A 14,326-nucleotide genomic window follows, 5' to 3' on the forward strand; every position below is an offset into this window, starting at 1 on the left:
CTCCCGTCAGCATGGCAAAACTGCACCGGGGCCAGGATGGCAGTGGTTAGCTGACACCTCCCAGGTGCTGCTGGTGCGACCCCCCATCACCATGGCAGATACTTTTATACACGCAGCCCACCCACATCGCTGACACCTAAGTGTTGGCAGCGAGGGCTCCTGAGATTCCAGTCCGGGTGAGTTTCATTGTGGGCTATGAATGAAGACTTTGGTGGAGAACATTTGCTTTCTCCAGACTACCTGTGCCAGCAAGGTGGAGACGTTCCGAGGAACTTTGTCTTGTGGTTGTCTATTTTGCTGTCATTCTACGGTAAACCATTGTTTTTCTGGCACAAGCTTTAATGTTGAAGATTGGGAACTTGATGCCCACGTTGCAATTCAAAAACCTAACGCCATCACTCAGCTTACTGTTTACTTCCTTTCCCTTTGCTGTTTTTGATTGTCCTTGGTTGTGGCTGAGCATGAAAATTTGCTGAAATTCTCATGTATGTATTTGAGTCTAATAAACATTTCAAAATCAAAGATTTCAAGAATCTTTGGATGCCTTGAAAATGTTGAAAAGTCTTGAAACTGGAAAAAAAAAAGTTTACCAGTAAAAGAATGTATATGCATGGATGTATAACAAGGGACAGAAAGAGTTATACAAATGTGTTAATTTATTACAAAAATGTCCACTCACAGAAAAACACAAGAAAACTTTTATACTTTTTATATATTTGGGAAAGGAACTGGTGTCTCAGTACAAAATAATTTACACATAATCCATACAATTTTATTTTATATAGAAATAGGTCATTATTACAACAGCTGTACAATTCACTACACTTTGTCTTATAATTACATAAAATCTTTTCTTTAGAAACATCTCAACATAACAAAACATACAAAAAAAGCAAAGTGCATTTGGAAAAGGGAAATCCAATCCTCGGTATTATCATGAAAGACGTAGAAAGATGCAGCATTCTCACGCGGAGGGCCACCCGTGTGGGGGTGCCCTCGGGGACTGGAGCCCCCCAGGCCTGCCTGGCTTCTGAAACCTCTCCCCTCTTAGTCTTGGGGTCCTCAATAGAGTTTTGTGCTTTGCTTTAAGTCCACCTCTGCAGTTGCAATCAACAGGGTAAACAGGATATAGTCCAGTGTTACATCTGGGGTGGGGGTGGGGGTGGGGGGCAGGAATTACCACCAGTCGGGCAGGGGGCAGGGGATGAAGAACCTCAGTCCGTTAGGGTTGAGGCCAGAGGGTATGTATCTGCAGCTTGGTTAAAACCAGCTTGGCTATCGGATTGGGGAGCTGTTTCTGTTACTGAGGCCTCCAAGTGAAAGTCAGGAGACCTTATTATTTTTAAAAACCCGAAAGTGCCTAAGTTATTTTCTCTGTGCAGCTGTGCAAATTAAACCAAAAATAACCATTTAGAAATAATGAAAAATAATATCTTTATTTTCTCTCTTTCTCTCTCTCCGATAGATCTGTAACTCAGTCCTTCTTGAATGCAAAGGAAAGATATCTAGAGAGCGAAGGCCAGTGAGCGCGAGTGGACGGGCTAGGGTGCCCTGGGGCCACCGTGCACTCTGGGGGATGCAGCAGGTGTACTCTCTCCCCAAAGGTGAACTGAGCAGCGGTGCCTCCAAGGGGCCATGGAGCCCATTCCGTATGGCTGTAGAGCGTGCCCCAGGAGCTCGGAACCAAGGACAAGGCGGCTGGTATTCTTGGTCATTGCCCACCACGCCAGCAGTGCACCCTGGGAGATGTTTGCCACCTGGGAGCTCTGAAATGTATGCAGTGTGCACAGTGTCCCATGGCCGCCACCCCTCCCCACACCCCCTCGTCCATTGGTTAAAGCTGATTGCGTCCTGACGTCAGTCCCAGGGCACTACCGGGGCGGCTGCTGCAGGCCCGCTGACTCAGACAGGCTGCTGACCCTTCGGGGCGGTCGTGGGGGCTGGGGCTGCACGGCGGGTGGCGGGCCGTAGCTCAGGGTCCCCGGCTGTTGGGAGTAGGTGGAGAGAAGTAGCGAGTCCTGCTGCTCACTGTGCAAAGGAGTCGGCGCCTGTAGCAGGAAAGAAAAGCAAAACATGCTCCAGAGGTGCTTCTGAGGGTCCTCGGCCGCCCTTCTGTCCACTGCCTTCAGGGCTCCTGTGCCCCGGAGGAATGTGGGGGCAGGGGTGCTCTGGGTGCTGCCAGACGTGGCTTAGCAGCTCTGGAACGAAAGACTTTATCTTGATCCTGGTCCTCGAGATGTCTCAGCCACTGCACTCTGACTTATGGCTTTGCAGCTGTCAGGCAGAGCAGGTGGAGCTAAGGGTGCGGAGGGAGCCCTGCGGGACAGGTTGTGGGCTGGGCTAGAAGCGGGACCCAGGCACACGTGTGACAGAAGCTGCAGCCCTCTGAGGACCTCAGCAGACACCTGGCTCCCAGCTGAACCCCCAGTGGCTCCCTCTCTCTTCTTCTGGTATTTTTGGCACTTGTTTGAATTAAGTTAGCCTTTTAGGCAGCAACCACAGGTCAAAGTACTTCAGAATTTCCTAGCAAGCCCCAGGCAGTCTGATGGATCTTGAACTAAATGTGATTTGACTACGTATTTGTAGAAGACTTTTATCTACAGTCGCATTGGAAAGTCTGACAAACCTAGTTATCCCTGGTGGGGTTTTTTGCTTCTAAAATATGGACATACCAAGATGCAAAAATCTTGGTAAAAATTCCTTAGCACATAAACCATCCAAGATACATAATAGCTGACTCTTTTTTTTTTTTTTTTTTTTGACAGGCAGAGTGGACAGTGAGAGAGAGAGACAGAGAGAAAGGTCTTCCTTTGCCGTTGGTTCACTCTCCAATGGGTGCCACGGCCAGCGCAATGCGGCCGGCGTACCACGCTGATCTGATGGCAGGAGCCAGGTACTTGTCCTGGTCTCCCCTGGGGTGCAGGGCCCAAGCACTTGGGCCATCCTCCACTGCACTCCCAGGCCACAGCAGAGAGCTGGCCTGGAAGAGGGGCAACCGGGACAGAATCCGGCGCCCCAACCGGGACTAGAACCCGGTGTGCCGGCGCTGCAAGGCGGAGGATTAGCCTAGTGAGCCGTGGCGCCGGCTTTTTTTTTTTTTTTTTTTAATAGCTGACTCTTAACTTCTGTAGCACAGAACAGCTTTGAAGACAGGGAGAAAGACGCCACGTAAGACTGGGCTGTGGAGCTTGGCTCCGCTCCCTAGACCCACGCTGGCCCTGCTGGGCCTGGTACCCACCTGCAGGTAGTGCTGCTGTGGCTGCGGCTGGGCCTGAGCGGATGGCTGGGAAGCCCGGAAGCTGGGGTGAAGCACCGCCTGGCCCATGAGCAGGACAGGCGTGGAGGCGCTGCTGCTGGCGGGGTGTGCGTCTGCGTTTGGGAACATGGCCTGGCTCTGTGCGTACCTGTTTGGGTTCACGTGCCAAGGAGAGAACAGATCCTTTAAGAAAGAAACTCTGTCACGACACCAAAAGCACAGGTAACAATGATGACAACAACATAGGTAAGTGGACTTCACCAAAACCTTTGGGCAGCAAAGGACGCTGGCAACAAAAGGCAGAGGCGTGCTGCAGGAGGAGAGAAAACGTTGGTGGGTCATATCTCTGATAGGGGACTGGCGTCTAGGATACATAAAGGATTTCTACAATTCCACAACCCAAACAGTCTGATGAAGACACAGCAAAGGACCCGAGAAGACATTTCTCCAAAGACAAGACGGAGATGACCAACGTGGTCCAACGCACGGAAAGATGCCTGACGTCAGTAGTTGTAAGGGAAAAGCAAATCAGAACCAAGATGAGGGGCAGGCATTTGTCCTAGGACTTAAAATGCCAGTTGGGGCACCTGTACCCCATAAGAGAGTGCCTAGGTTTGAATCCCAGCTCTGCTCCCAACGCCAGCTTCCTGCTAATGCAGACCCTGGGAGGCAGCAGGTGATGATTCAAGTAGCCAGGTCCCTTGCACACACATGCGAAACCTGCACTGAGTTTCTGAATTTCATCTTGGGCCTGGCCCACTCCTAGCAGGTACAGGCATTTGGGAAGTGAATCAGCAGATAGGAGCTGTGAGCTGTGTCTGTTTAGACAAACAGAAAACTCCCAAGATAAGATACCACTTCACACTCATTATTATGGCTGTTATCAAAACACACAGAAAATCACAAGTGCCGATGAGGGTGGGGAGAAAGAGCCCTTGCACACTGATGCTGGGACTGTAGTAGAGAACAAATTGGTGATTCCTCAGAAAAGCTGATGTAGAATTGCTACAGGATCCAGCACCTGCTTTCTTCACGCCTGACTTTTTACCCGCAAGGAGTGAAAGCAAGGGTTCAAACAGAGATTTGTACAATAGTCAAAGGCATAAGAATGGATAAAAACTTGCGGTACATCCATACAGTGGAATACTCTTCAGCCTTAAGAAGGAAGGAAATCCTGACCCATGCTACAACATGGATGGGACACTATGCTAAATGAAATGAGCCAGTCACTGAAAGAGAGGTATTGCATGATTTATAAGAAGGACCTCAAGTCGTCAGCTTCATAGAGACAGAAAGGGAGATGGTGGTCGCCAGGGGCTGCGCAGGGAATGAATGGAGAGTTAGTGTTCCATTGGAAAGCAGAATTTCAGTTTGAAAAGATTGAAAAGTTCTGGAGACAGATGGTGGTCATGCCTGCACACTAGTGTTAGTGCAAGCTTAATGCCACCAAAATTGTACCCTTATAAATTGTTAACATGGTGAAAATTATGCTACAGATATTTTTACCATAATAAACAGTTTTTAAAAGGAGGTGTTGATAATGGCCCACTAACAAGGGGTGGAGAAAGACTCCTTGGGAAAATTCTGGAGGATGACAGATCAGGAACAGATATGTGAGGACTCTGTAGGCATGTCCGCGGTGTACTGGGTATGTAGGGACCTTGTTTCCCTGCCTGTAACTAGCACTGCGGGGCCCTAGACTTGCCCTGGGTGGAGCTGTTGGCGAGGCATCCCCTCAAAGGCCAGCAGAGAAGTCACTGGATTGAAAGGACAGTTAGAGTTCCCAGAGGATGGTATTTCCTTGTCACTGCATTTTAAGTCTCTGGAAAGTGATGGAAGATGAATCTGTGCTTCTACTTACTTGGATCCTTTAGGGAGAACAGGCAAAACCCAAAATCACCCCTCCCCACCACTGAGAGCACAAACAGTGCACAAAGAACTTCCAGGGCTTACTGCGAGGTGCATTCCCTTCCTTACCCCACCACGGCCAGAGAGAGGGCCAGGAGCTACATCCAGAGGCTGTGGGGAGATCCCAGAAAGGGCCACAGAGGTGGTTGGAAGGTTCTGGAAGCTACAGGGAGCTCCTGCAGTGTCCAGTATACAGTGTGTGGCCTTTGAGAATGTAACCCAAACCCTTTCACAGGCAGTCTCTTCACTGATGAGAGAGAGAGAGAGAGAGAGAGAGAGAGAGAGATTCCCTACATCATAGGGTTTTTAGGGAGATAAAATAATGAACACACAGGCCCCTGACGCTCAGAGATGCATGCAGTAACCATCTGCTGTCACTGTGTCGGCTGCAGGAGGACACAGGCAGAAGATGCCCAGTGTGACGGCCCAGCTGCAAGGCCCCTGTAGGAGGGTGTGCCAGGCTTCATCAGCTAGCCCTGTCCTAATGAATGTCAAATGCCAAGTTCAACCAGTGGTGATGCAAAAAATGGGGCAGATGTCGTGGCATAAGGGGTTAAGCTGCTGCTTGCAATGCCCACATTCCATACCAGAGTGATGGTTTGAGTCCCGGTCACTCTCTGTCAATCTAGTTCCTCACGCATCCTGGGAGACAGTGGAGGGTGGCTCAAGTACTTGGGCTCCTGCTGCCTATGTGGGAAACCCGGATGGCATTCCTGGCTCCTGGCTTCCGCCTGACCCTGCTCTGGCTATTACAGGTCTTTAGGGAATGAGTTTAGCAGATGTTAAGATCTCGCCTTCAAGCAGCCATCAAAGAAGAATATACTCTTCTTTAAAGAGAGGAGAGAACTTCCACTTTGCTTATGGCCTTGTCCAAATACTGGCGGAGTTTGTGGACTCAAAAGGTTTCCATAGCCTAGGCAGTTCATGTCAAGAGCCACGGGTGGTCACTGACATCATACATAAGAGTGTCAGTTGTTAAATTAACAACAGGAGTCATTATGTACTAACTCCCCATGCAGGACCTCTGTCCTCAAGGAGTTGTATTATGAGAGTTAAATGTAGAACTAGTTCTCAGGTTTTTTTGTGTGTGTATGAGCGTGGGTGTGCAAACTGTTGAAATCTTTACTTAGCATAGAGTTGGTCTTCTGTGTACAAAGTTAATTGAAAATGAATTTAATGGAGAATGGGACTGGGAAGGGGAGAGGGAGGAGGAGGAGGGGTGGGAGGGCAGGTATGGTGGGAAGAATTACTATATTCCTAACGTTGTACTTATGAAGTTTGTATTCCTTAAAAAATTAATTAGTTTATAAAAGACCTCTTTCTGTTTCTGCCACTCTACCTTTCGAGTCAATGAAAATACAAAATAAACATTAAAAAAAAGTGAGCAATAGTTGTTGTGCTGCTTTGTTTCAAAGGGCTGGAAACTATCTTCCAGGAACTTTTTTTTTTTTTTTTTTTGACAGGCAGAGTGGACAGTGAGAGAGAGAGAGAGAGAGAGAGACAGAGAGAAAGGTCTTCCTTTGCCATTGGTTCACTCTCCAATGGCCACTGCGGCCGGCGCGCTGCGGCCAGCTCATCGCGCTGATCCGAAGCCAGGAGCCAGGTGCTTCTCCTGGTCTCCCATGGGGTGCAGGGCCCAAGCACTTGGGCCATCCTCCACTGCACTCCCTGGCCACAGCAGAGAGCTGGCCTGGAAGAGGGGCAACCGGGACAGAATCCGGCGCCCCGACCGACCGGGACTAGAACCTGGTGTGCCGGCGCTGCAAGGCAGAGGATTAGCCTAGTGAGCCGCGGCGCCAGCCGGAATCTTCCAGGAACTTTTAAACTACCAGCCCTTGCATCTCCAGGCAGCCTTTTGCCTAGTAAGTAAGCAGCAAGCCAAGCTGCTTCTGGTCCCGGGGGTTCACACGAGAAGACGCTGAGGAAGCGCTGTGGTTTGAATGCGTCCCCCAAAGTTCATGCGCTGGAAACTCAGCCCCAAGAGCCATAGGTTAGGAAGGTTCAGAGGTGGGCCCTCTGGATGTGACTATGATTAGAGGAAGCCATGATGGCCTTGTTGGTTTCACAAGTGGAGGGAAAGAGGCGTGGCCTAGCGTGCTCCCTCTGTCTCGCCCTGGGATGCCTTCTGCCAGGGTCGGATGCAGCAAGAAGGCCAGGGCCATGCTCTTGGACTTCTCAGCCTCTTCAAACCGTGAGCCAAGTAAACGTCTGTTCCTTACAGAGTACCTGGTCTCAGGTGTTTCGTTACGGCTGCCGACAACAGACCAAGGCAAGGAAATGAAAGAGAGAAGGCTGTGTGTCTGGCAGGAAAGGAGGTTCCTACATTTGTAGGGTCTCGTGATCCTGGGGCACCGTGCTGCACCCACAGGGCAGGTAAGCTCCAAGTGTGTCTGCAGAATGGTTCCCTGGAGCTCGAGAGGGCTCCCGGGAAGGAGAAGAAGGCTACCTCCACCAAGGGTGTCACCAAGGGCGCAGGGTTTTAGACATACAAGGAAGATGTTGGGGGCCAGCACTTTGGCTTAGCAGGGTAAGCCTCCGTTGGCATCACCAGCATCCCATATGGGCACCAGTTCGAGTCCTGGCTGCTCCACTTCTGATCCAGCTCCCTGCTAATGTGCCTGGGAAAGCAGCGGAAGATAGCCCAAGTGCTTGGGTCCCTGCACCCACACACGGGAGACTGGGAGACCAGGATGAAGCTCTTGGTTCCAGGCTCTGATCTGGCCAAGGAGATGACAGCAAATTGGGCTATAATGCATTGTTTTGCCCAGGTCGGCAGGGAGTTGGACCTGCTCTAATGGGAACCAGGGGAAGAAGAGCACACTTGGATCCTGCCTCCCAGCTCGAGTCCCAGCAGGCACTGATGGCCCCGACAGAGGAGAGCCGCCAGCGGGGGCCACTCGGCACAGCTCTCTGCCTCCCCGCTCCTCCCCGGGGCCACGTACTTGACTTGCCGTCCAGTCCTGCCCATCTCTGAGGGCTGCCTCGCCTCACAAGACCCAGGCATCATGGGCTGGATGGGCTGGCTCAGCAATAGTCTTGGAACAGAAGAGAGAAATGGGAAATTGTATCAGCACCGAAACCGTAGCACCTATGGCCAACGCTCATCCCCGCTTCCTCAGAGGTCGACAAACTCAGGGCGTCATCCTCCCTGCTCGTGGGGACCCCAAGGCCTCTCCTGCCACTTCCCTCACTGCATCCAACTACAGAGACTTTAGAATCTCTCTGGACCCCGTGTCCATCTGCAGCAGGGAGCTGAGTCAAATCGCTGAAAACCACCCCCTCGGTCGGCCTCTGCACCACGGTGGGCTCCGTACCTGAGCTGCCGATCATGGCTGAAGTCGGGGCTGGGCTGGCACTGGCTGGCCTCCTGGGAGGCGGGAGCAGGCGTGGTCAGATTCAGAGTCGGCGGGAGCGCGGCCGTGGCGCTGCTGAATTGGGACGTCAAACTGCTCACCGAGCGGCTGCCGGCCTGCAGCAACTGCGAGCCCCTCAATGGCTTGGGCCCCTGGAGCATTGAGAGGGGCAGCACTCAGACTGAGCTCAGGCACCAGCTCTCCATGGAATGTCCCTCCCCTGGGCCTTTAGCCTAACTTGGGGCCTACTTAGGACCTAACTGTGCTTAAGTTCTTTTGATCTCGCGACTGTCACGCCATTGGGCTGTAAGCACCTCAAGGCTTCTTTGAGTGCCCTTGGGCCTTGGATGGTACCAGGCTCTCAGCACACAAGGGCCAGATGCACATGAGCGGCAGTTGACTCCCGACACACACCTGTGCACTCGGTCTCTCCAGCTCGTCGTGCCTGCTCCTGCCTCGGGGTCTTTGCACGTGTTGGATCCCTCTTTGTGGAATCCCTCTGCCTGCCCCGAGATCCATGGTGCTCACTCTCTTACCCTCTCGGGTCTCGGCTCAAGTGCTACCCTCTTGCACAGACCTTCTCTGCTCACCCTGGGCATGTGCTGGGGCAGAGTGGTTAAGACGCTGCTGTGGACACCTGCGTCCTACATCAGTGTCTGGTTCAAGTCACCGCCTCTGCTTGCGGCCCAGCTCTCTGCTAATGTGCACCTTAGGAGGCAGCAGGTGATGGCTCACAAACTTGAATCCCTGCCACACACATGGGATGTGCAGCCGGATGGGGCTCCAGGCTCCTGGCTTCGGCCTGACCCAGCTCTGGCCTTTGGAGAAAGCACTCTCTTTCTCTCTCTCTCTTGCTCCGTCTTTCAAATTACAAACAAAAAACAGCTCTACTGCATCTGCTACTCATCGCTATGTGATGTGATCTTTACCCAGTTCGCTCTCCACCCCTACTTGGGACAGAGCTTCTGCTCTCTTCCCCCTTTTCTTTCTTGTTCACTGCCGTCCATCAGTGCCCTGAGTGACCCAATGAATGAACGAGGGAACGGGTTTGCATTTGCTTTCGAGTTTTCAGTTTCACTGACCACCCATGCATGCAGTGACACCACAGCCCCCAGCCATTCGGATCTTAGAGCTTTTACGAAATCCTTCAATATCAGATGTAGCATAAATCTTTCCCCAGGTTCTTCTTTTCCAAAATGTCCTGATTTCTGATGAGTTTTCAAATCACAAGGCTACATTTTCAGGTAGAACCCTTTAGTTTGGATACAGAAGGATGAAACTCTGTGATTCTATCGCAGATTCACTCAACCGTCCATCAAAAAACATACTGAAAATGGCATCCATACCGACCTTGTACAGATCTCTTTCTTGTCATTTGATTCCCTAAACAATATGGTATAGCAACCATATACAGGGCATTGACGTTGCATTAGGTACTGTAAGCCATCTAGAGTTGATTTAGAGTGTGCAAGAGGATGTGTGTTGGTTACATGCAGATACGATCCCATTGCACCGAAGGGACTGGAACATCTGTGGATTTTGGTACCCTTGGGGTATCCTAGGACTGACCCTAGGATGCTGGTGGACGGCTGCTGGCTGATGCACACTGCACTGGTTTATGCTTGTCTGCTCTGGGTCCCAGGTTCCCTACTGGACCAGGAGTCCCTTGTGAGTAAGGACAGCTCTCGTGCGTCTCAGTCATCTGTTGCTTACTAAAGCCACTCGAGGCCTGTGTGAATGTGACAGGCTTGGGGGCAGGGTCTAGTCTATATCCTGCCTTCCGATCTGTGATCTTCCAGAAGCGAGGGCTTGTGACTTGTTGATTGAATTTCAGGGCCATTTCTCCACTGGTGACCCCATCAGTGGAAATGGCTGCAAGGGGAGGGCTCGGAATGGACTCTGGGGGACCAGGAGGTGGGGACGAGGTGGCTCTGGAGCACAGGACAAGGATCAGAGGCAGCCGCTCCCAGGGCAGTGTTTCAAACCAGGGGTGGGCAACAGGGGTGGAAGACGATGCGCAGGAGGCTTCGAGGGTCTGGGATGTCCTCGTCCTCCTCCATTCAATGTCAAGGCTGAATGTTTGTGCTACACGGTGTCTTTAAGGGCAGGAGTGAGGCACTGAGGTGGGTGCTCATAAAGAAGCCCATACAACTTGGACTTCAACGTGGTTGCAAAACAAGAAGGAAAAAAAAAAAACAGCTGACTGCCATCATCTCCCCCAACTCCCCGTCCACGGGGGAGCAGCGCAGGTTTCCAGCGTGTGTGGGTCCCTGGAATCAAGACGCCGTGGCCTGCAGGGAGCAAGCCTGCTCTAGTGGCCAGGACTGACCGTGGAGAGGGGCCTCCCTTACCTGGGTTGATATCACAGGCGACTCTCTGAGCAGGTGCTGGTTTGTGACCTGGGCCGAGGCCATCTGCCCGGGAAGCTGAGGGCTCACCACGAGCTGGGGCTGAGACACTGATGTCCTTTGCTGCAGCTGCTGCTGGGCCTCGGGCCGCTGGGGGCTGCTGAAGCTCAGGGAGACAGCTGGCTGCTGCAGAAACATCTGGGAGCACAAGAGAAACGTCTGTAAGGTGCGGGTGCGTCTCGCAGGTGCACGCGTCTTCTTCGTCTCCTCTGTCCACAGCCAGAGGTCAGCCTGCCTGCTGTTCCCGAGCACTGTGAGTGCCTCTGACACCACAGCTCAGTGCAAGGCGCTGGACAGAGGTGGGTGGGACGGACATTGCCCCAGTATGCATGAAGGCCACGGTCAAGTGACTGGGGCCAGATATTCCACAAATACATGTTTTTCAAAGATTTCGTTTATTTGAAGGACAGAGTTACAGAAAGAGGTAGAGGTAGAGGTAAAGGTAGGGAGGGAGAGAGAGAGAGAGAGAGAGAGAGAGAGAGGTCTTCCATCCACTGGTTCACTCCCCATATGGCTGCAGTGGCTGGAGCTGCACTGATCCGAAGCCAGGAGCCAGGAGCTTATTCCTGGTCTCCCATGGGGGTGCAGGGGTCCAAGCACTTGGGCCATCCTCTGCTGCTTTCCCAGGTGCATTAGCAGGGAGCTGGATCCAAAGTGGAGCAGCTGGGACTCGAACCGGCACCCATATGGGATGACGATGCTGCAGGCTGGGGCTTTTACCTGCTGTGCCACAGCGTTAGCCCCTCCATAAATAATTTGAGATGTTTTCTTAGAGACCAGGTTGACTTAGCAGAAGGAAGAGACATCTGTGGATGGAGTGAATGAGTGAATGACATGGTAATGGTGGCAGAAGGGTGGCTAGTCTGTGGCATGGGCCGTGTTGTCCTTACAGTAGAACCAGGGCTGAATGAACCTCTGACCAGCGAGCAGGGTCTGTACCCAGGCTGCTGTGGCGAGTCTTCAATTTGGCACTCTCAGCTGAGAGGCAAATCCGCACCCATTAAGTAAGAGAGGCTGCCTCCCTGGGCAGGATGACTTGGCATCAGGTCCATGGACTGGAGACGTAGGTATAGGCTTTGTAATCGCCATGATAATCCCTGTGTGTTCTCTAACTGAGATGTTTCAGACATTAAGAGACTGGCAGGGCAGATGCTGTGGTGCAGAGGGTTAAGCCACCACCTGTGATGTCTGTATCCCACAAGGGTGCCAGTTTGGGTCCCGACTGCTCCACTTCTGATCCAGCTCCCTGGGAAAGCAGCGGAAGATGGCCCAAGTGCTTGGGCCCCTGCACCCATGTGGGAGACCTGGAAGAAGCTCCTGGCTCTTGGCTTCGGCTTGGCGCAGCCCTGGCCTTTGCAGCCATTTAGGGAATGAACCAGTGGATGGAAGCTTGCTCGCTCGCTTGCTCTCTTTCTCTCTCTCTCATTCTGCCTTTCAGATAAGTAAATACATCTTTAAAAAAGAAACTGTCATATATTAGCCTGGTATTTTTAATTTGAAAGGCTGAGGAGAATTTGCTGAGGCATATAAAGACTGCTGACATGTTTTTGAGAATCCTGATGGAGTTCAAATGACTTTCATGTATGGTCAGCCCTCCACACCCTCCAGTTCTGGGTCTGCAGATCCAACCAACTGTACACCAAAGCTGTTAAAAAAAGAGCTGCCTCCGAGGCATCCATTTGGTCCAGCAGTTAAGAGGCTGGCTGATGCCTGCACCTCCTATCTGAGTGCCTGGTTTCCCTACTCCGCTTCTGTTTTTATTTACTTATTAAAATTTGTGTTAAGATTTATTTACTTATTTGAAAGGCAGAATCACAGAGAGAGGTAGAGACAAAGAGAGATCTTCTATCCAGTGGTTCACTCCCCAAATGGCTATTAACAGCTGGAGCAGATTGAAGCCAGGAGACAGCAGCTTCATCTGGGTCTCCCACATGGGTGGCAGGGGCCCGAGGACTTGGGCCATCTTTGGCTGCTTTCCCAGATGCATGAGCAGGGAGCTGGACCGGAAGTGGAGCAGCTGGGATTTGAACTGGTGCTCATATGGGATGCCAGTGTCACAGGTAGTGGCTTAACCCTCTGTGCCACAATTCCAGTTCCACCTGCTTCTAGATCTTGCTTCCTGCTAATGTGCACCCTGGGAAGCAGCATTTTATGGCTCAGGTACTTGGCTCCCTGCCACCTACTTGTGAGACCCGGGCTCTTGGCTTCAGACTGATCTAGCCTAGGCTGTTGTAGGCATTTGGGGAGTGAACCAGCGCATGGAAGAGTGCTCTCTCTCTCTGCCATTCAAATAAAATGAAAATAAGACTTAAAAAAAAAAAAGAATTTCATCCCTACCAAGTATGTACTGACTGTTTTTTCATAATTCCCTAAATAGTACAATGTAACAACTATTTATGTAGCATTTCCCTTGTAGTAGGTGTTATAAGTTATTTGGAGCTGATTTGAAGTGTACAGGAGGATCTATGTAGGTTATATGCAAAGACTACCCTGTTTTTATATAAGAGTTTCAGCATCCTTGGATCTTGGTACCCACCACGGGTCCTGGAACCAGTTCAGTATAGATACAAGGAATGGCTGTCTTCAGTTTAAAACAGTGTTTAGCAAGGTTAACTTCTTAGGTTTATAGATGTGCCTCATTAGCTATGTGAAATGTTTGAAAGATTCAGCTATGTTAAATTTGTAAAATTAATGGTCTTGGTAGATAATCTTGATTATTCACAATTCATTAAAACTTATAAAATAATTGGACATAAAAACACAAATGAAAGCCTTTGCTCTTTTTATGTCAAATAAGATTTTAAGAAAAATAAGATCTATAAGTTGACTCAAAATGTTTAAGAAAAACAAGTGTTTTAAACTATTTTTTAAAAAAGATTTATTTATTTGAAGGCAGAGTTACAGAGAGAGAAGGAGAGACAGAGAAGGAGAGAGAGAGAGACAGACAGACAGACAGACATTCCATTTGCTGGTTCACCCCCCAGATAGCTGCAACAGCCAGGGTTGGGCCAGGCCAGGAGCTTCATTCAGGTCTCCCTTCCTAGGCTCATTAGCAGGGAGCTGGGTTGGAAGTGGAGCATCCGGGACTGGAACTGACACCCACATGGGATGCTGGCATCACAGGCAGTGGCTCAGTCTGCTACACCACAATGCCAGCCCCCCAGGAAACAACTTTAATAGTTTCAACAATAATTTTCCTAAACACCTGTAACTAACTCATTCAATAAAAATCCCTCTTGGGCTTAAACAATATCGATTGATAGTTTATAGATCACATTTTCTTTTTAAAAATTTCTTTGGGAGAGCGAATATGAATGAATGAATGAATATCTCGAGCCCATCTGCAGGTTTACTCCCCCAGTGCTAGCAATGGCTAGGACCAGACTGAGGCCAGAGCTGGG

General features: G+C 50.7%; 1 protein-coding gene across 8 annotated transcripts in view; it reads right to left on the reverse strand.

The window, feature by feature from the left end:
- Positions 1–638: 638 nt before the first annotated feature.
- The window catches only part of NPAS2 (neuronal PAS domain protein 2), a 182,735-nt gene continuing 169,047 nt past the window's right edge, over positions 639–14,326 (reverse strand). For 6 of the 8 annotated variants that reach the window (XM_070068721.1, XM_070068724.1, XM_070068722.1 and 3 more), the window contains 5 exons: positions 10,869–11,063; positions 8,479–8,669; positions 8,107–8,199; positions 3,239–3,404; positions 639–2,048 (listed from right to left, as the gene is read on the reverse strand). In XM_070068721.1, the coding sequence (XP_069924822.1) occupies positions 1,872–2,048; positions 3,239–3,404; positions 8,107–8,199; positions 8,479–8,669; positions 10,869–11,063 (822 nt within the window). In that variant the 3' untranslated portion in view covers positions 639–1,871. The remainder of the gene's footprint in view (positions 2,049–3,238; positions 3,405–8,106; positions 8,200–8,478; positions 8,670–10,868; positions 11,064–14,326) is intronic. The other 2 variants (XM_051835548.2, XM_051835559.2) reach the window with 2 other exon arrangements.

This window comes from Oryctolagus cuniculus, chromosome 2 (assembly GCF_964237555.1).
Source record: "Oryctolagus cuniculus chromosome 2, mOryCun1.1, whole genome shotgun sequence".
In the NCBI taxonomy this organism is placed as follows: domain Eukaryota; kingdom Metazoa; phylum Chordata; class Mammalia; order Lagomorpha; family Leporidae; genus Oryctolagus; species Oryctolagus cuniculus.